Source organism: Bos indicus x Bos taurus, chromosome 5 (genome assembly GCF_003369695.1).
Source record: "Bos indicus x Bos taurus breed Angus x Brahman F1 hybrid chromosome 5, Bos_hybrid_MaternalHap_v2.0, whole genome shotgun sequence".
Classification (NCBI taxonomy): Eukaryota; Metazoa; Chordata; class Mammalia; order Artiodactyla; family Bovidae; genus Bos; species Bos indicus x Bos taurus.
Window position 1 is genome coordinate 109,493,531 of NC_040080.1, and position 22,990 is coordinate 109,516,520.

Consider the following 22,990-nt stretch of genomic DNA (forward strand, 5'->3'; position numbering starts at 1 on the left):
GTTGTCATTTCCTTCTCCAGGGGATCTTCCCCAACCTAGGAATTGTACCCATGTATCCTGCAGTGGCAAGCGGATTCTTTACCATTGGGTCACCACAAAAGCCCACAGAGATGTGATAACTGATGGATAACTGATTTTTCTCCCATCCATTTCTCCCATACATACTACCTGCCGGGCTTCTGCAGGCATCTGAGTTCTTAACCACGGCCCTGGAAGACTCTCGTCAAATTAAGCTGCACTGTGTCTGTGTCACCACTAGATGGTGCACATTTGGCCTTGTTACCCTCCCTCCAGGCAGCTACTCTTCTGTTTAGATGCTATACTAATCACGCTTGAGTCGCTAGGAAGACACACGTTTTATATGATCAATAGAGAAAATACCTTTTTTAGTACTTTTTGGGACTACATGTTACTCCAGCAAAATTTTCCACCGTTACTTGTAAATTATAAAATAAATATAATTAATATTTTTTATAAATTTGAAAATGAATGGGGAAATAGGTTTCAAGACTTTTAATAAATACACTCATGAAAAATAAAATATTAGCTCATAAAAAATGGGATTTATTAATATGAAAGCATTTGTGAATGTTTCATTAAAAAATATTCCCTCAACACAAATATGAACATTAGTCAAAACTGATCAAAGATTATGTTCCACAGAGTAAACAGCACTTGCTTCGCAAACCACCAGTGTGTCCATCTAAGGAAAATCACTGTTTGTAAGACAATGAGAGCATTGTTGTCCAAATTATAGTAAAAAGATAACAATCAGAGGCAACCTTAGGGCCATGTCAAAGAAAATTATATGAAAGAGAAGACAAGAGAAAGCACATTTCTAAATAGCAATGATGTTACTCTGCAAACTCTGCTTGAATCAATATCAGAAAATGGAAGTAGCTTAAAAATAAATTATAGGGGCTTCCCTGGTGGCTCAGTGGTGAATCTGCCTGCCAATACAGGAGACATGGGTTCGACCCTGATCTGGGAAGATCCAACATGCTGCAGAGCAACTAAGCCCGTGCACCCCAACTACTGATTCTGTGCTCTAGAGCCCGGGGACCGCAACCACCAAAGCCGGCGTGCCCCGAGCCTGTGCTCTGCAAGGGAAGCCACTGCAAGGGAAGCCTGTGGACCACAGCTCAGGAGAAGTCTCAGCTAGAGAAAAGCCCACGCACCAACAAAGACCACGCACAACCAAATGAATACACAGAAGTATTATTTAAAAAGAATCTCTTTACCAAAAAAATATTAATTATAATATCTGAGGAGACAGTTTACTAAAGTTGGATATGAATGACCTGCTCTTCAGACTATACTTAATTTCCCATAGAAAGAGTTAAGTACCTAAAGTACCTATATGTTACTTTTAAACATATAAATTAATCACATATTCTGTACCCACACATCATACAGACATGGTTTTGCTTTTTCTTTACTTGTACATACATAGAGAGCCACCAAGAAGGTAAAAATGTATCTCTAATGAATTGTTTCTTCTTTTGGTCATGCACCAACCATGCATCCAGGTAAATAAGTATCTGTGAAAAGAATAAATTATATCAAAACTGCTTAAGATGTGACATAATACTAAAATTATTTGAAAGGAACCTTTCAGGAATGCAAATATTTTCATCTAACATAAGAAGTTTCTACAAATGTAACTTTTTAAGACAGTGACTACTTATTGGATATGACATTGAGATAATTTTCTGTTAAATATGATGCTATATTAAGTCCATTCAATTGTGAGCTATGCTTTTCAATAGAAAGAAGGTAGAGGTGATGTGATGTTAATTAAAAGAAGAGAAATCAACCTTTCCTCAAAAGATAAAACTATACCATTTATATTCAAGAGTAAAATGTATTATTACTATCTAAAACAAATAATATGTGTTCATATTTTAAAATGGAATTCTATTGAGTTTTAGAAAAGAATATAAAGTAGTATCTTATGTTCAAAACAGTTATCTGATAATGAACTAGAAAATATATACTAACACATTTCTTCCCAAATAGTTTTCCCCAAATGAAGGAATTAATATCATTCCTGAGAGTAATCATTTTTCTCATTCCCAACTTTCTTCACAAGTGGGTTTCAATCATTATTTGGTCATTTTAAGGCTGTGTATTTGCAAGCAGAATGAAATGGAGAATTGTTTAATCTATTTAGTTCAGGCTCAAAATAACCACAATTTCAATAATCTGTGTACTTTCAAGACTAATGTGATTTTCAGACTGTATTTCACAGAAAATTAGTTCAATCCTACCCTTTTCTATGCATGTTGCTCAGAGACTTGATAAGGAATATGTTCTCCATTTCTTTAATGTTGATATGCTGTGATTTACAAGCAGATCATCAAAATTTATCACATCTTAAAAAGGACATCTTGTTCATTTTAAAATAGTACTCCTATTTCAGTCAGGCCATTGTTGACAGAGAAAATAATCCTCCATAAAGGAGAAGTCCAAGGTCTAAAAGAATAGAAAATGTAATTGACGCCTATCATTTACTCATGACATGACTACTGTATGTATAATTAAAAGGAAAGAAACTATATAGAAAAGAATAATTAAGGATTGCTTCCACTTTTTACCATTTTAACATCTTTTCACTCAGGGCATTAATGGTTGAGTAATAATGACTTCCTCCTGCTTTTACTCACTTGATAGTTTCTGCCAAAATTCCTAATCCTCAGGAAATTTGCTATTTTGATTAGGCATTTGTCTGAGAAAGTAAAGCAGTTCAGAATAGACAAGCAAGAATTCAGGGTGAAGAATGTTGTGAGATGACTTGGAAAGATATAGAGATTCAGTACCATGTATCTTTTAGAACCTTGCTAAGCTTTGTTAAGTTAGATTTATATTCAGGTTAAGATCTCTGTAGAAGTAGGCACTTTCCTTATCCTTACAATGCAATTATTTTTGCAAGATCTAGGGCTGTGACAGTGGTGATAAAAATAAATGACATGATTTGAGAAATACTTTGTGTAGACCATATAGGAAATGATGGTTGAAGGATGCAAGAAGTAATGGTAGGAAAGAAAGAACGGGTTCAGGTTTGGGTTCCAAGAACTGGTTGGCAAATGCTTTCATCCACAAAAATCAGTTGCCAGGCTTGAATCAAAGTTCCCTGTTAAGCTTGAGGCATAGAAATGGGACAGTCAAAGGTTTAAAATAGGCTTTGGAGGGCAGAAGACAAAACTTATCAAAGAAATGCTAAAGGAAAAAAGATACAGGACTGAAATCCCAATGGATACTGGGGATGATGGATTTGTAGTAAACCCCTATTTGCAGTTAGGACATTTTTCTTCAATTTTTCAAGCGAGGTGGGCTTCCCAGGTGGCGCCAGTGGGAAAGAACCTGCCTGCCAATGCAGGAGACATAAGAGATGTGGGTTCAATCTCTGGGTCAGGAAGATTCTCTGCAGAAGGGAATGGCTACCCACTCCAGTATTCTGCCTGGAGAATCCCATGGACAGAGGAGCCTGGCGGGCTACAGTCCATGGGGTTGCACAGAGTCAGACACGACTGAAGTGACTTAGCACACACAGCATGCATTCAACACATTAAGATACAGAAATGGAGATGGCAAAAAACTAGGCTGATCAAGGTCTGCAGTTCCATCATGGAGGTGAGATGGAACAACAACAGGTTAGACAGGTGAGGACATTAGCGAGAGGGCTGCGTTGTTAAAGAGTCTAAGCAGGGTAGCTGAGAAAGAAAAACAGAAGAACCCTTAGGTGGTGACTACACACAGAACCATTTAAAACTATGATATTAAAACTTTGAGACATTTGTCTGCCATCTTCTCGGTCAGCCAGCTTTTTAAATAAAGTCATATTCTTTGTCCAACAACAAGAAAAAAATGATACTCTGTCTAAAATGCAGACTGTGTGTAAACGTGGTTTTGCTGCATTATCTACCAGAGGTTTAAAACAGACACTATGAAAGTTATAAACCCCAATTTACATGTGATCTTGACCCTTTCCCCACCTTTCATCTACCAAAAAGCCAAACTCCAGGGTCCCCTCCTGGATCCATTTCCAGCTGATCCTCACAACATCCTCCTTTTGTCCCTGGGACATCATACCATGTCCCCTTTCCTGCCACTGTTTACCCTCTCAGTTTATCCCACCTTAGGCAAACATCCTTCTTACAGACCACCTCCACTTGTCTTCTTCACAGTAACATCCACCTCTGTAACTCTTTCAACTGCCCAGAAAGACTTCTCAGAACTAACTCATTGTTCTCTATCTCTACACTCTTCTCTAATTGCACGTGTTTTTTCTCTAGCACCAATATTTCCAATAAATTCTCATTCATTTTATTTTCCTCCCTTAATCCCTGAATTACAAGTATTGCAAGCATATTGACTGTATTATTTGTCACTGCTAATGTACTAAATTATGCACTAAATTATGTCCAGCTAAATTATGTGTTAAACAGTTTGGTAGCCAGCCTGGAACCCAAGCACCATTCAGAGACACATGGAGAAATATTATACAGATTCCAATTAAAGACTTCTCAAATGAATTTTTAAACCATAGCTCAAGTCAAAGTTGATTACTTTCTGTATGCTTTCTAGAGCATTTCTAAGGGAAATATTCCAAGTCCTAAAGCAAGTTTTATTACATTTTTTAACAATATAACCCACCTGGACTACAATGAAACAGAATTCAACTATTGGAGAAGTCATTCTTCATAATTTTGCACTCTCATAGCTTTACAAAGATATTCTAGAAAAACTACAGTATAATGTAGTTAATATACACATTTTTCCAAATGTATTATATGTTTAAAAGGTACAGAATCTACTATGCTCTATTAATAAAGAACATTCAATTAAATATAAACTCATGTAAGTCATCTGGATATGGCTATATTCTTCAATGAACATAAAGACCATGATAAAAAATCACTGCCTTACATATTTGTGTATATAGTAGTAAACAAGCAAAATGTAAAATGAAATCAATATTTACAAAGAAATTACAGTGTGACTGCTATAAACACCATGTTAAAAGACCAATGGAAAATATTTTAAGTAGCACTAAGTGAATTAAAACTATATTCCTTTTTCTCAGTCTAATAAATTGTTTACTGTTGTGTTTCTCAACCTGGGGTCTGTGGAGACATTCTCATGGTCATCCATGAATTCTCTATGAGAATTTTTAAACCTGGTGTTTTGATTTTGATGACAATTTTTAAAAAATTAATCATGTAAAGCATATTCTGGATTTATGAGCACTCATGCAGTTTCACTGTATTTATTTGTAATTTTTTTTATAATTCATGCATATTAAATAAAAGCCAGGTGATGTAATGATTTTTTATAACAAAACTGTAAAATAAAAGGCTTTATGAAAGTTTAAGCACTACTATGCGACTTCACTTTCTTTCTTTCTATAGTTCCTTTTGGAGAAGGAAATGGCAGCCCACTCCAGTGTTCTTGCCTGGAGAGTCCCATGGACAGGGGGGCCTGGTGGGCTGCAGTCTGTGGGGTTGCAAAGAGTCAGACACGACTAAGCAACTAACACACACACACACACACGTGACAGAAGAATTGAGGCATCACAGAGAACGGGTTGCCAAAACTCAAAGGACCCAGGGCCGCAGCACTCAAACCATAAGCACCTTGCAGTTAGATGTTCAGGTCTACCTCAACATTACTCACTATATGAAATTAATTTTGTCAATCTGAGCTTGGTTGAACTTGTAGATTTGTTTTTATCCTGGCTTATAAATCATAGATGGCTTTATGTATCTATTGAGCTATAAAGAAAAGACATTAAAACCTAGTTTTAATTGCACATTAAAAAACAATTTGTGTCAATACAAAAAGTATGTAAGAATGCTTTTCCTTTATGAAGTATTCATATGTCTCCATTTTTAAGAGGAAAAAAATTGCTTCATTGATCTTTTTTCTCATAAAGAAAGACAAATATAAAAGCAGCAAGAGATGGCAAGAGATGTCAACAGGAACCTTGCATCATTTAGATCGATTCTACACTGATTATTTAATCAAAGCTTTAATTAAACAAACACCCTCAGCATTTTTATAGACAGTACATAAACATGACAACTACTCCGGGTACACCAATCATACTTTCCAGAATTTGCCTGTGTTCCTGTTAACCTTTATGATTTCATTGGTCAATACAATCTAGAAGTCAATGAATATATACAAATGGCTCACAGAGAAGTTGCTAAATATCCCAGGAGTTGTACAAGGACACAAGATCATTGCAATAGTTGGGTCTGTTCCCAATAGCATTAATATCACTCACCAAAAAGAGGCACACATTATTTTTAAAAAATGAAAAATTCACAAAGATAATGCACACACTAGTAGGTAATAAGGGCTTCCCAGTGGCTCAGTGTTAAAGAATCTGCCTGCCAATGCAGAAGACACAAGGGCACAGGTTTAATCCCTGAGTCAGGAAGTTCCCCTGAAGAAGGAAATGGCAACCCACTCCAGTATTCTTACCTGGAAAATTCTACGGACAGAGGAGCTAGGTGGGCTACAATTCAGGGGGTCACAAAGAGTCAGATGCAACTGAGCAAGCATGCATGCAGAGTAGCTAATAAAGCAATGTAGATCATCACAAATGCCAAGAATATATCATAAATACCCATAAATAGATAAAATTTCCCATAAAAACTATATATGATATCAGATCAGATCAGATCAGTTGCTCAGTTGTGTCCGACTCTTTGCAACCCCATGAATCGTAGCACGCCAGGCCTCCCTATCCATCACCTAAAGTTAACATAATTCAGCTTTATAATGAAAACAAAATTATCTTCAATCAAGTATAGCATGAAAAAATGAACAATCAATTCCCCCACGATCTCCAGTCTTCACAATAACTCTACTGAATGCAACATGCATTGATTTATTAACACTTATTTTACTTAACTAGTACAAATGTCAAAACTATGAGTATAAAACTGTCAAATGAATTAAACTAAAGTTAATAGCATCATTTCCCATGTGTAGATCTTTACTGATTTCAAAAAGCCTAACAAAATATTTCACACACTTGAAATATGATTCTATCCTCATATCTCTATTTGCATCACTTAAGCCAATCAACGTCTTCCATTATATTAATTAGCTTTATCCTCAACTTGCTTTGAAAATTCTATCAAGTCAAATAATTCCGTAGCTTCAAACATTTATTATTAAAGGTCAGAAGCTGAAAGCTGATGACACGCTCAGCTGTCCTAAAGTCGCTGACAGTACAGCGAGTGCAGGCGGTGGTCAACAGAAGAATAACTGTTACCAGTTCCTCGCACTTCCACGTGGAGGAGCACAGTTTCTCTTTCTACTCAGTACCTTCTTGACTTTAGTAACTGTCTCTCTCATGTTCTTCAGCCATCTTTCTACTTGGGATCCCATGTAATTCATCTTGTTGGCCTCCCCTAGGTCAGCAAACACAGCCATTCTTGCCTTCACAGTGCACGCCATCATAACCATGTCAGGTCCAACTCTGGCACAAATCTGCTGCAGACCAGGGACACCTGTAGGGAGGCCATCTGTGTATGGGGCACAGATTCCTCTCCATCTGTATCTCCATTCCTGCCCTGAAGACAGGTTCATCAGAACCATTTTTCTAGATTTTATATATATGCATTAATATATGGTATTTTTCTATGTTGGAGAGGATGTGGAGAAAAGAGAACCTTCTTGCACCGTTGCAGGGAATGTACATCGATACAGCCACTATGGAGAACAGGATGAAGGCTCCTTAAAAATCTAAAAATAAAACTACCATATGATCCAGCAATCCCACTACTGGGCCTACACCCTGAGAAAATCAAAATTCAAAAAGACACATATACCCCAATGTTCACTGTAGCACTATTTACAACAGCCAAGACAGGTGGCACATATTTCTTTCTTTCTTTTATGATCCAACTAATGCTTCACTTTCACAGCAAAGCCTTCTCTCAACTACTGGAGCCAGATTAGTCCCTTCTTCCTCTGTGCTATAAATGTTACATTACACACAGTTGCTTTTGTGTTCTTCTCACCAGGCAAACTAGGAGTTCCTTGAGAGTAAGAAGCATTCATTTTTCTGAGCCCTCTGCCTCATACAATAAGCATTCAATATCTGGTTGAATATGCATTTCCCGGAAGACGTCTTCATTCTCCATCTCTCGTATGCCACCTATGGGTCTTGGTTTTCAGCTATTATTTGTCTCCCTGAAGAATTATTTACTGTTCAAACAAAATGTCTATTATAACATTAACAGGTTACAATATTTATATACCAAAATCTGGGATTTGTTGTGCATGTGCTAAGTTACTCTGCTGCTGCTGCTGCTAAGTCGCTTCAGTCGTGTCCGACTCTATGCAACCTCATAGAGGGCAGCCCACCAGGCTCCCCCGTCCCTGGGATTCTCCAGGCAAGAACACTGGAGTGGGTTGCCATTTCCTTCTCCAATGCATGAAAGTGACAAGTGAAGTGAAGTCGCTCAGTCGTGTCTGACTCTTAGCGACCCCATGGACTGCAGCCCACCAGGCTCCTCTGTCCATGAGATTCTCCAGGCAAGAATACTGGAGTGGGCTGCCATGCCCTCCTCCAGGGGATCTTGCCGACTCAGGGATCAAATCCGTGTCTCCTGCATCTCCCGCACTGGCAGGCAGGTTCTTTACCACTACTGCCACCTGGGAAGCCTTTTGCCCGATATCATTTCCTCCAAATGTTGACATGGTTTCTTCCAGCCTTTATCTGAGTCCATGTCACTGGGTTATCTCTTCAGTGATGAGCAGTTTTCTCAGACAAATCTATATAAAAGAGAGGCCAGGTCACTCTAGCCTTATGCTTTTCTTCCCTTATGTCATGTTACCTTTTCACTTGTATTATCTTTTTTATTCATAACCTATCTCCCCAATTAGAATGCAATTTTCCTGTAGGCAAAGACTGTATCATTCACTGCTGTAATGCATGGTGTCCACAGAAGCGCCAAATACATATTAGGTATCTAAAAGTATATTTTGAACAAATAAATAAACTTGGCTCCATCATCATTCCAGTCCAAGAAAATAAATGGAAAGCAGATCATCCATTGATCTTACCAAGTTAACTTTCAAAGAGGTCAGAGTTTAACCACCTTGTAGACAAGACAAATCATCTAACAAGAACCTACCAATGAATGATAAAAATAAATTCATTAAGCAAATGCAGGAATAAAAACTACTAGAGACCAGACTTCTACATTTCCAAAATGACCAAATTAGGTAAATGTTTTAAGCAGAGCTTTGAGATGCAGATAGAAACTTTTAGTCAAGCAAAACATTAAAATAAAGAAGATTTTTGCCCTATTAAAAAATTTAAATTTCCCAGTATATAAAAAAATTACAATGTGGAAGAGACAAGTGATATTTTTGGAAATGATTATTTCTCTTAGACAATAGTTAATTTTTCTTTACTTTTTAATGAAAGTTACTGAATATTCTATTCATGAATTCATTCAGTATGTAATTTGAGCTTATGCTATGAGGCCTATATTAAACATTGAATCAATTCAGTTCAGTCACTCAGTCATGTCCAACTCTTTGCGACCCCATGGACTGTAGCACTCCAAGCTTCTCTGTCTATCACCAACTTCTGGAGCTTGCTCAAACTCATGTCCATCGAGTCAGTGATGCCATCCAAGCATCTCATCGTCTGTCATCCCCTTCTCCTCCAGCCTTCAATCTTTCCCAGCATCAGGGTCTTTTCCAGTGAGTCAGTTCTTTGCATCAAGTGGCCAAAGTATTGGAGTTTCAGCTTCATCATCAGTCCTTCCAATGATATATATATTGGAATATATATATTATATATATACTTATATATATAATATATATATATAATATAAATGATAAAGCATTGTATAAATAAAATAAATTGATAAATAAAATATAACCCTTATTCTCAAGAAGCTTTTACTATGGTCACGAGGTACATTAATAAATACGTAGGTATACCAATAGTGTAGGTACACTGCTAAGTAAAATAAAAAGCAAAAAGAAACCAGTGCTTAGAGAAAGGTACAAGTAAAGTGGTCTGGACTTCGAAGCATGGTGAGGATTTCTGGCATAGGGGGAGTGGAAAAGAAGTGAGTTTATACTGCAGACAGAAAATTGATTTCAGAAAATTAGAGAAATATAATTTCTTTAAAAACCTGGCTGAGACAATTCAAAAGGGTTGCCCATATTGTTGCTATTCTGTGTTGATGTAAAAATTATCTTTAGACATTTCTAGTGTTGAATGCATGGCTCTAACAATAGGGAAAAAAGAAGCCAGGAAATACCAAAATGTTGTTTTCTGATTTAATTTATTCCCTTCTATATTATCTATTAGATTGATCTAATACCTATTTTCTTTCTGTGGAGTACTCTCAGAATCTAACTTAAATTTCATTAAGCTGAAAAGTTACTCAAATAAAGTTCCAGCTATAATTTAGATAAAAACTTAAATCAGTAGTTCATATGTAAACATCTTCAATTTCAAATGAAATAGAAGTGTTTCTGCTAAACCACATTATACAACTTTGCACTGCACAAATTAGCTCACAAAAATAACAAGGTTTCTGGGAAAATTAGATGAACCCAGACCACTCAAAAATCAATGTAAGTAGAGCCTTTTAACATCCATGAAAGTACTAACACAGCATCATCTTCAGTAGATCATTTACAGCCTTAACACTGGGGCTCATGCTTCCTGCTTCTACTGTAAGGAATTTGCTTCCAAACTTTCTTCAAAAAAAAAAAAAAAGGTTAGTCAAGATTAGTAAAGCATAGACTTTCACATTAATTATTTTTAAAACAGGCAACAATGTCCTCATCTTTAGATTTCTAAAACTATTTAATCATCATTTTTACTAAAGGACCTTCATCTTTTATTCTTAAGGTTTTCAGATATTGATAAGCTATTCTCTTCAATTGTGAGAAAATCTCTCACCAAAACTTCCTGACGTGGAAACCATCCAAAAGAAAAGTAAATGCACAAAAGACCTGCCTGGGCTCTTCAGAAAAGTAGAACAATAAATGGCCCCAAAGCACAGGACAAGGAGTTAACTGCATTAGCCATTAGGGATGATGAAATTAAATCCAGACTTCTCCAGGGGTCCGGTGTTAAGAATCCGCCTTGCAATGCAGGGGACGCGGGTTCAAACCCCAGTGGGGGAACTAAGATCCCACATGCCGTGGAGCAACTAGGCCCGTGCACCACAACTGCTGAGCCCACGTGCTGCAACCACTGAGTGTGGGCAGCATAACAAAGATCCCGCGTGATGCAATGAAGTTCACGCAGACCACAACTAAGACCCGACACAGCCAAATAAATCATAAATACTTAAAATGTATTTATTGCCAGAAGGCAGTATCAGTGCACAGCTACTCGAAAGGCCCAGACTAAAAAGACTTGGCATGGGCAACATCAAGTTTTGGCAACTAGCATTCTCCTACCACCAACACTCAAAATGTTAAGTTGGTACAACCACTCTGCAAATTGTTTGACCTTATCTATGCAAGCCAAGCGGAGAAGGCAATGGCACCCCACTCCAGTGCTCTTGCCTGGAAAATCCCATGGACGGAGGAGCCTGGTAGGCTGCAGTCCACGGGGTCACTAAGAGTCAGACAGGACTGAGCGACTTCACTTTCACTCTTCACTTTCATGCATTGGAGAAGGAAATGGCAACCCACTCCAGTGTTCTTGCCTGGAGAATCCCAGGGACGGGCAAGCCTGGTGGGCTGCCGTCTATGGGATCGCACAGAGTCGGACACAACTGAAGCGACTTAGCAGCAGCAGCATGCAAGCCAAGCATGTGCCTGCTCCATAATCTGCCATCTTACTCCTAAGCTTGTCCCTCCAATTAATGCACACATATTGTCACCAAATTTTGCTCACAAATATATTCATATCAGCATTATTTGTAACAGCCCCAAACTAGTCATTAATCAAGTGACCCAACTACAGCCTCTTACAATTAAATGAAAGAGTCTCATAAACAAAAAGTTGGAAAAAAAAAAAGTATATTGATTTATTCCGTTTCCACAAAGTTGGAGAAAGCAAGGCAACCTCATCATAGATGGTGTTTAGACGTCTGGATAACAATCACATGCGTGTTGAGAGAGAAATGACTAAAAGGAAGCATAATAAGTGCTTCTGGGAGCTGGGAATACTCTGTTTTCTGATCTGGTGACATGAGTGTGTTCTGTTTGTGAAAAATCTAACAAGTTTATACTTATGACCTGTACACTATTCTAAATGTATATCACATTTCAATAGAAGTTTAAAAACCTGCATGCTAGAAAAATACATGAACTGCTTTAAATTCAATCTCATAATAGCCTCGTTCACAATTTACCAACCATGGAAAACATAAGCTGTCTTACAGAGATATAATTTTTAGTGGTGCAGACTGTAACACAACTGAAGTATTTATTGTTTATTTAGGAAGTTTAAGAAAAGAAAACTAAGTATACCCACTGCTGTATATCTTCTCCTCAATAAGGCAACCTCTGGCAGGGCTGGACTTCTGCGTGTTCTGGTTTTGGTGATTTAGGGGTTTGCTTCTGGAAATACTGATGATGTGGCAAGCAAAGAAATATGAGATGATCTTACCCTGACATGTTTCTGAGAAGACAAAATTCACATTTTGAAGAGAGCTTCCTAAAGGGGGCAGAGGTTGGAAGGAGGCCTTCTCATGGGATATAGCCCTTGATTTCAGAGTAATTTTCTCCTCTAAATTATTCAGCCTTTATAACTACAGCTCCTGCCGTAATTATATTTCAAAAGCTACCTTTAGTAAAGATAATAGACACTTTCAGTTTGAATTAAATCAGGAAAATGTAGTACACACTGGGCTTCATTTTCCCTGCATACATATATTTATGAAAATTTCTCAAATGCCCTTTAGGGGGTCATATTTTTGTTTAGTGAATACACACATAAAAATTTACAACTGTATGAATACCAAAAAAACACAAACTTAACACATGTAGAAGTAAATTTAAAATGTAATTAGATGCAGAGAAGATAAACTCATAGTAGGAATTTCTAAAAAGAATAACTACATATAATATACACATACACATGCAACATAAACTCACACACACTTTTATTTCAATGAGCTTTGCTATAACTAGTAATTTGAAAAAAACAAAGAGAAGGAGACACGCTGGGCTAGAGGAAGCACAAGCTGGAATCAAGATTGCCGGGAGAAATACCAATCACCTCAGATATGCAGATGACACCACCCTTATGGCAGAAAGTGAAGAGGAACTAAAAAGCCACTTGATGAAAGTGAAAGAGGAGAGTGAAAAAGTTGGCTTAAAGCTCAACATTCAGAAAACTAAGATCATGGCATCTGGTCCCATCACTTCGTGGCAAATAGATGGGGAAACAGTGGCTGACTTTATTTTGGGGGCTCCAAAGTCACTGCAGATGGTGACTGCAGCCATGAAATTAAAAGATGCTTACTCCTTGGAAGGAACGTTATGACCAACCTAGATAGCATATTCAAAAGCAGAGACATTACTTTGCCAACAAAGGTCCATCTAGTCAAGGCTATGGTTTTTCCAGTGGTCATGTATGGATGTGAGAGTTGGACTGTGAAGAAAGCTGAGAGCCGAAGAATTGATGCTTTTGAAGTGCGATGTTGGAGAAGACTCTTGAGAGTCCCTTGGACTGCAAGGAGATCCAACCAGTCCATTCTATCTTTTTTTTTTTAATTTTATTTTATTTAACTTTACAGTATTGTATTGGTTTTGCCATATATCAAAATTAATCTGCCACAGGTATACATGTGTTCCCCATCCTGAACCCTCCTCCCTCCTCCCTCCCCATACCATCCCTCTGGGTCGTCCCAGTGCACCAGCCCCAAGCATCCAGTATCGTGCATCGAACCTGGAAACCAGTCCATTCTAAAGGAGATCAGTCCTGGGTGTTCTTTGGAAGGACTGATGCTAAAGCTGAAACTCCAATACTTTGGCCACCTCATGCAAAGAGTTGACTCATTGGAAAAGACTCTGATGCTGGGAGGGATTGGGGGCAGGAGGAAAAGGGGACGACAGAGGATGAGATGGCTGGATGGCATCACCAACTCGATGGACAAGAGTTTGGGTGAACTCCGGAAGTTGGTGATGGACAGGGAGGCCTGGCGTGCTGCAATTCATGGGGCTGCAAAGAGTCGGACACGACTGAGCGACTGAACTGAACTGAACAATTCAAAGATAAAAAATCCCCACAATAAAGGAAGCTACAGTCACTTAGAAATTCCAAATGGTAGCTCATTCATTAATTTTTTTTGCACGTTCATGCTAAGTCACTTCAGTCATGTCCTGAAGTGACGATCCTATAGACTGGAGCCTGCCAGGCTCCTCTGTCCCTGGGATTCTCTAGGTAAGAGTACTAGGGTGGGTTGCCATGCCCTCCTCCAGGAGGTCTTCCTGACTCCGGGATCGAACCTGCATCTTTTATGTCTGCTGCATTGCAGGAAGGTTCTTAATCACTAGTGCCCAGCTGGGAAGCCCATTCATTCATTCATTCATTGCTTCAGTTCAGTTCAGTCACTCAGTCATGTCCGACTCTTTGCGACTCCATGAATTGCAGCACGCCAGGCCTCCCTGTTCATCACCAACACCCGGAGTTCACCCAAACTCTTGTCCATCGAGTTGGTGATGCCATCCAGCCATCTCATCCTCTGTCGTCCCCTTCTCCTCCTGCCCCCAATCCCTCCAATGTTTTTTCCAATGAGTCAACTCTTCGCATGAGGTGGCCAAAGTATTGGAGTTTCAGCTTTAGCATCAGTCCTTCCAAAGAACACCCAGGACTTATCTCCTTTAGAATGGACTGGATGGATCTCCTTGCAGTCCAAGGGACTCTCAAGAGTCTTCTCCAACACCACAGTTCAAAACCATCAATTCTTTGGCGCTCAGCTTTCATTGCTTCACCAGTCAAAAAATGTTTACCATGTGCCAGGCACTATTCTGTGAGCAAAACAAAAATGCCTTCCTCCATGGAACTGACATCCTATTTTATTTATAAAATAAAATATCAAGAGTGGTACTCAGTAATAAATAGGTAAATTTTAAAAGGAAAAAAGGAAAGCAGTAAAAGGACTCATGAAGTGGGGTGCATGGGAACCTCTGTATTTAACATGGCCAAGGAAAGTCTCACTGAGAGAGTAATATTCAGGTACCATGAATCATAAGATATCTGGAAGAAACACCATCTGAAGCAGAAGGCAGGCAAGTAGAAAGGCTCAAAGGTGGGTGTGCAGCAAGCCTGGGGAGTTGACTGCAGTAGGTGGGGGGCAGTGGGTGCTTGCTGGGGTGTGTAGTGTAGTGCAAGGGGGTGTTGGGGAGGAAGTCCCAGGACTCATATAAGACACTGACTCTTGCAAAAGCTTTCCTAAACCCTATTTGCCTCTGGCTGAGTTGGGTGCCTTACCACAAAATACTATGCTGCTAAGTCACTTCAGTCGTGTCCGACTCTGTGCGACCCCATAGACAGCAGCCCACCAGGCTCCACCATCCTTGGGATTCTCCAGGCAAGAACACTGGAGTGGGTTGCCATTTCCTTCTCCAATGCATGAAAGTGAAAAGTGAAAGTGAAGTCGCTCAGTCGTGTCCGACTCTTAGCGACCCCATGGACTGCAGCCCACCAGGCTCTTCAGTCCATGGGATTTTCCAGGCAAGAGTACTGGAGTGGGGTGCCATTGCCTTCTCTGACAAAATACTATACTACCCTACACAACCAGTCTTATGTTTCCATGATTTTTTTTAGCTCTTTAAATATAGAGAATAAGTTCATTTACCTTTATTCCTTATTCCAAGGAAGGTGTGGCATGCAAACTAAGTATATGTTGAATGAACAAGGGATCTTGAACCAAACCATCTCTAACAAATATCTTAAACAAGCATTTTCATTATCAGCTCCCCCCAAGAGATGACAGTTTGAGAAAAGCTCTACTTCTGAATCATTCTGTAAAATCTTCAGATCCTTCATGTCACTGAAACACTTTACCCTAAAATGTTCTGGTTCACTAATTAACAAGTATGGACTTTAGTTTTACCTAGACAGAAACTCCCAAGAAATGAAGCAGCAGAGATAAAAACAAGTAAAGTACAAAGGCTCTTCTTTTTGTTTGTTCTCAATGGCCTTACCCATTAAACCTTTCTTTGTCTGTCTTCTCTACTTAATAAAGTAAAAGCCACAGGGAACCAGGAGCAGGTAATCAAAATACAGCACAATGCCCCCCTCTTTCCTAACAGTCCTTCCTTTAGTACTTTAGAGAAGAAAACGCTGGGGAATCAGAAGCTGTCAGCAGATGAGAGAAACAGGCCTTTTAAGTACTTTGATGTCAGGCCAATCTGAAACCAATGAACCAGTACAAACCTCAAAAGGGTCTAAGAGTCCAGACTCCATATGAGAAAACCAAGAGGAGTTAACAGAATGGCCTCTAAGCAAACTGTGTGTGTGTACTTATCAGATACACTTACTAATTAAAAACAAAACAGCAGAAAATGAGAGTAAGAACAATGTATTTAACACTTCCTAGTGTATGTTTCCAAAGTGTGTTCTCTGACTCTGATGTTTGGTCATGTATCAAATTCAACATACTGATATAGATCATATATGTTAAATACATAAGTAAGTTTCCTCATCAGGTTAGCAATTAAGATTAACCAGGATCTTAATATTGTTGTTGTTACTGTTTAGTCACTAAGTCGTGTCTGACTCTTTTCGGAGCCCACCAGGCTCCTCTGTACATGGGATTCTCCAGGCAAGAAGACTGGAGTGGGTTGACACTACCTTCCCCAGGGGATCTTCCTGACCCAGGGATTGAACCCATGTCTCATGCATTATAGGTGGATTCTTTACCACTGAGCCACCTAAGAAGCCCATCTTAATATCAACCTGTCTTAATTATGAATGAGACTATGACCATATACCCAAATCACAGGATTAAGGTTTTGAACACAGGCTATAAACCTTATCTAAAAGCTGAAAACACAAACATAAAATAAAACACAGAATATAACAGGTTATCAGATTTATGTTATCTTTTAAAATAAAACACAGCCTCAGATGAAAACCAAAATTGTTTGATAACAGACTGCCTTTCCTCCTCATACCACTGTAAACTCTGTCTCTAGATACTTCATTCTGAAAATACACAGTTCCCACGTTACAGACTCACGAACAGTATCCAACACTGTATTTGCAGCATTATTTTCTTTTTTCCTGTAGTCAGCTGCCCAGTATTTGAACTCTCTTGTTAGACTGGAATTTCCCTAGTATGAGTCCCAGAAAGAGGCAAGGCCCTATTCCTGCTATGAAATGAAAAGACAAGACAGTTCCTCCCAGCTGCCCGGGACTGGAGGCGTGTAACCTAGTTAGCCAACCAGTGCGCTTTCTCTGGCAGTCTAGAAGTCAAGTCAGCAGCTCTACTTCTTAGGCAATTTGTGGCTTCTCCTTAACTCTTCACTGCTACCCCTTCTCCCTTGGGATCTTCACTTTTCATAAATTCCTCTTATGTTCCAGTGAGCTGAATGTAGAATTTGTTGCTGTAGCCAGGCTGCAAAGCCTCCTTGTTTCCTCCCTTTATTGCATGCAGCAACTCGGGACTGGGGCAGTAATAGTTTTCTCTCAGTTGCTTTGTTTGAAATCCCTTAGAAGGCTAAACAGAAACAATGATGGTGCCAAAGGATATTATTTCAGAGAACCAGGGGGAGTTGACCAAATACTCTAAAACTTGCATGGAAATTCTACATGAGTTTAAAAAAAAAAAGCAAAATAAAAGAATGTGATTCAAAAACCCTCCATATAAAAGTAAAGGCATTTACATGGGAGATTTCAGCAATACCTGCAGACATTTTTGGTCATCACAACTGGGAAAGGGGTGCAAGTAATGAATGAGAGCAGAAATGCCGCTAAGAACCCTACAGTGTCCATGACAGCTCCCCACAACAGAACTACCTGACCTAAAACGTCAACAGTGTCAAGGCCGGGAAACCTTGCCCTCTAGTCTACCTCCCTTCAAATCACTAACAAATAAAAGCCCTCCCCCAGAACAAGAATAAGTCTCCTTCAGTCCACAATATCCAAATACTTTTTTTTTTATTTTATTTTTTAACTTTACAATATTGTATTGGTTTTGCCATATATCAAAATGAATCTGCCACAGGTATTCATGTGTTCCCCATCCTGAACCCTCCTCCCTCCTCCCTCCCCATACCATCCTTCTGAGTCATCCCAGTGCACCAGCCCCAAGCATCCAGTATCATGCATCGAACCTGGACTGGCGACTCGTTTCATACATGATATTATACATGTTTCAATACCATTCTCCCAAATCTTCCCACCCTCTCCCTCTCCCGTGGGAATGCAAACTAGTACAGCCACTATGGAGAACAGTGTGGAGATTCCTTAAAAAACTGGAAATAGAACTGCCTTATGATCCAGCAATCCCACTGCTGGGCATACACACTGAGGAAACCAGAACTGAAAGAGACACGTGTACCCCAATGTTCATCGCAGCACCGTTTATAATAGCCAGGACATGGAAGCAACCCAAATACTTTTATAATTACTTAGGACATCTCATTTCTACCCTAATAATAGAAAGGGTAGAAAAAAAATTTTTTTTCTTGGAAGAAAAGAATCTCATAACTTATCTGCCAATATCATGATTCACCTGAGAACTACCCAGATGGGGGGGGGGGGGACTAAAAAAGAGCAAATAAGGGAAATGAATGAGAATCTACAAAGACCTTTAAAGAGCCAGGAGTGCCTGAGGGAGTGTAAGGATATCTAGGGTAAAAAAGAGTTGTATTCATGGCCAAGAGCATTGGGGAATGAAGCTTGGAGGGAGGCTGTGATCAGATTCCGAAGTGTCTTATACATCACAGGAATCCAGATTCTGCTCTCTAAATAACAGTAGTTTTTAAAGAAGAGGTTTGTACGTGGGGGTTTCTTAGGAAGAAAATCTTAGTGTCATCTTGGTGGCAATGTGTGAGTCAGAAGGCGAGGGGACCGCTGCAACAGCACAAGAGTTGGAGAGAGTGGCCAGGTGATGCCAGCATGGACGGAAAATGAAGGCCAGAGACAGTAAAAGCACACTATCAGAGATTCGTTGACCTCTTCCTTTAAAATAAGGTCCCATTTCCAGTTTATTTCTGTGTATGATGTTAGGGAGTGTTCTATTTTCATTCTTTTACATATGGTTTTCCAGTTTTCCCAGCCTTTTATTGAAGAGGCTGTCTTTTTTCCATTGTATATTCTTGCCCTCTTTGTCACAGATTAAGTGACCACATGTGCGTGGGTTTATCTCTGGGATTTCTGTCCAATTCCATGGATCTAGACAGTGTCATACACAGTGAGGGAAGTCAGAAAGAGAAAAAAATATCATATGTTAATGCATATATGTAGAATCTAGAAAAATGGTATAGATAATCTCATTTGCAAAGCAGAAACAGAGACATACACGTAGAGAACAAACATATGGATATCAAGAGGGAAAGGGGTGGGGTGAGAAGAACAGGGAGTTTGGAACTGATACATACAGCCTTTTGATGTTTGCTGTCATTGAGTTGCTAAGTCATGTCCAACCAACTCTTTTGCAACTCCATGGACTACAGCCAGCCAGGCTCCTCTGTCCATGGGATTTCCCAGGCAAGAATACTGGAGTGGGTTGCCATTTCCTTCTCCTCACCTAGGGATCGAACCCATGTCTAAGGCATTTACCACTGAGCGACCTGGGAAATGCTACATGATTGATACTATACATAAAATAAACAACTGATGGGAACATACAGTGTAGCCTGGTGAGCTAAATGGGAGGGAAATCCAAAAGGGAGGGGATATTTCTATATATATGGCTGATTCATTTTGTATGCAGTAGAAGCTAACACAACATTGTAAAGCAACTATAATGCAATAAAAATGTTTAAAAATAATAAAATGAGTATCTTTTAGTACTGTAAAATATAAAGAATAAAAACAATTTAAGTGAGTAAACACACATCTATTTACAGTGTGCACTAAAAGTACAATAACATGTCAATGAATTAAGAGAATTAAGGCTATGCAATGAGAATGTATGCTATTTAAATTAATTTCTGTATGATTTCCAAAGAACATGTATAGAAAGTTAATAATATTACCTGTTCCAGGACTTCTTTATAGGTAATAGTGGCTTTAGTGTTTGTAACAGGACTGTCATAAATGATAGCAATCTTATCTCCTTTACCATTTTCAATATGACGATCGATGGCATTGTAACAAATGTTAAGCATCCCTTCCACAAACCTGAAAAATAATTGGAAAGTAAAGTGAATGACTCTTTTCAAAACATTAACGTTGCTTAACTAGGTTTCTGTAGTTCTAGTTTGGCGAGCTGCCCTTAAAACAGTGTTTTCCCAGGCATGTTATACCAAGTAATGATGATTGTAAACTATTTAAGATGGTACAGAAGTGACATTTTGATTTTAATAAATATGTGCTTATTTTCATGTGCACTAGAAGAAAACATACCTCGCACTTCAAGGGGGGCTTCCCTTGTGGCTCAGACGGTTAAGAATCCGCCTGCAAGGTGGGAGACCTGGGTTCAGTCCCTGGGTTGGGAAGATCCCCTGGAGAAGGAATGGCTACCCAACCCCGTATCCTGGCCTGGAGAATCCCATGTACTATACAGTCCATGGGGTCACAAAGAGTCGGACACGACTGAGTGACTTTCACTTCACTCACTTCACTTCAAGGTGACAATTTTGTGGATATTATTGCTTAGGATGAAACCAGAGTATACAGCACCAAAATAATCTACTTTACATGAAATGAATTGTAACCAACGGCAGCACAGATGCACAGTTGAGAGGGCAAATAGTAGACGCATGACTGAAGTCTGGGTCTCTGCTATAAAAAGACAGACTTACTGGAAAGAAATCAATTCTTCTTGGAAATATTTATATTCCTTGAAAGATATATATCTGTTTCAATTAAATGTAATACCCCCAATTTCACAAAGTATAGGTAAGTTCTTTTCAGAATTTTGAGACGCTTCATAATTTGAATAAGCAATCAACATGTACATATGGTTAATAAATTTTTTAAACTTCTCAATTCACTACCTTATCTCTTAATTGCTGAGTGCATCCCTTGGAAAACACAGATATAATGTAGATAGATGGAGATAATTTTTAAGAAAATATAACTCATTTCCCTGAGAATTGAATTTTCTACTTTTTTAGGAAGAGAATGTTAGATAAAAAATACAAGTATAGTAATGGTTCATTTGTTCCAACATCAGACTAGCAAATATTATAAAAATGCAAAATAATAGGAAAATATTGAAGCAACAAGAAAAAGTCCCCTTATAAAACTGAGTGTCACCATCAGGTACTCATTCAAATAGCCCTGTGTGAAAGGAAGCAGGTAATACACCTATAGATACAGTGGCAGCAATAAGAAATAACAGATACAGAAGGCAGTAGGAGGAGGGATCATTTAATCAGCATCAAATGAGGCTGCACGCATCAGTGATGGTGAAAATGATGACCTTACAGTACAGCACAATGAGTAATTAACACAATGATTCTGAATTGCCAAGTGCAACAGATTCCACGTTTGTTCAAAAACACGGTCTCTTCTCCTCGCCTCTTCTATTAAAAATACTTTGTTTCTTCCTCTTGCCTCCGTTTTCATCAGTGGAGAATACTTCCCCTGACTTTGGGGCCATCCATGTGACTAGCTTTGGCTATCAGCAGACAAGAGGCATGCACTTACTTGAAAGCACTTGACACAGCAGATATAATTAGGCTCGCTTTCCAGCACCTCTACCCTCTCCTGGAGGAGAGCCTCCAGGCATTCCTGCTGCCTCCTCTTCAGCCTGGAGCCCGGAATGAATATTTGCAGGTGGAAGCAGAGCCCAGAAAGAAGCAAGGAGCCCAACTCAGCCAGATAGATAGATATCTGAAAGCAACATTTCCAGTCATACCGATCCCATGACAACCTACAGATTAACTGATGAATGAGCGACTTCCCTTTCACTTTTCACTTTCATGCATTGGAGAAGGAAATGGCAACCCACTCCAGTGTTCTTGCCTGGAGAATCCCAGGGATGGCAGAGTCTGGTGGGCTGCCGTCTCTGGGGTTGTGCAGAGTCGGACACGACTGAAGCGACTTTGCAAGCATCTTCTGACTCAGATTTTTGTGGAGATATGAAGCATAATTATGGCCATAATTAACTAACACATCAAGAGAAAAGTAAAAAACGTTTACTCAGGCTTAAGTTCCAGCTCCTCATTAGGCCTCAAAGAAGGACCTCCTTACCACTGAGCTAGGGTCAAAGTTCAGGCTCCCACTAGGCTTCCAGTACATCATTCTGGCTCCCAGGGGGAATGGCATCCAGGCTCCCACTAGGCTTCCATTACATCATCCTGGCTCCCAGGGGGAATGGCATCCAGGCTCCCACTAGGCTTCCATTACATCATCCTGCCATCCAGGGGGAATGGTACCTCACTAAGACTCCCCACATGGACTCCACTGACACTGCCAGGGCCAACAGCCTCCTTACCTCTTTATCTCAGCTGTAATGAAAGTTCCGATTCCTGATAAAACCTTTTCTGATACCGCTAGGGGAGCTGGCAATGTTTAGGGTACCCTTGACACACCCTGGCAAAGTAGAAGCCTAGATTCCTCACCATCTTTTCACTGGTGAGGATGGGATGGGGATCCCAGTTTGCTGTACTGTTTGACTGGATTAGGGTGGTGACTGTCCAAAGATGTCCCACCTTGGCAGGCTGCCCTTCCCTACCCTTTTTTATTTTGGGTGTAGGGGGGAGGGATCCAAAGAGAAAATTTGCTGGTACTTTTTTTCTACATCCATTGGCATTTCTGAATTGCCACCTTCTCCAGTGCTCAGTCTAGGATAATATAAGCAAAAAAGAAAACTTGGGGAATTCAAGTGTCATGTCATTTCTCCGGTCCCAA

At 39.3% G+C, this 22,990-nt stretch overlaps 1 protein-coding gene across 4 annotated transcripts in view; it reads right to left on the reverse strand.

The window, feature by feature from the left end:
* ACSS3 (acyl-CoA synthetase short chain family member 3) overlaps nt 1–22,990 on the reverse strand; it is a 183,876-nt gene that overhangs the window by 132,843 nt on the left and 28,043 nt on the right. For all 4 annotated transcript variants that reach the window (XM_027543267.1, XM_027543266.1, XM_027543268.1 and 1 more), the window contains exon 2: nt 20,167–20,311. In XM_027543267.1, the coding sequence (XP_027399068.1) occupies nt 20,167–20,311 (145 nt within the window). The remainder of the gene's footprint in view (nt 1–20,166; nt 20,312–22,990) is intronic.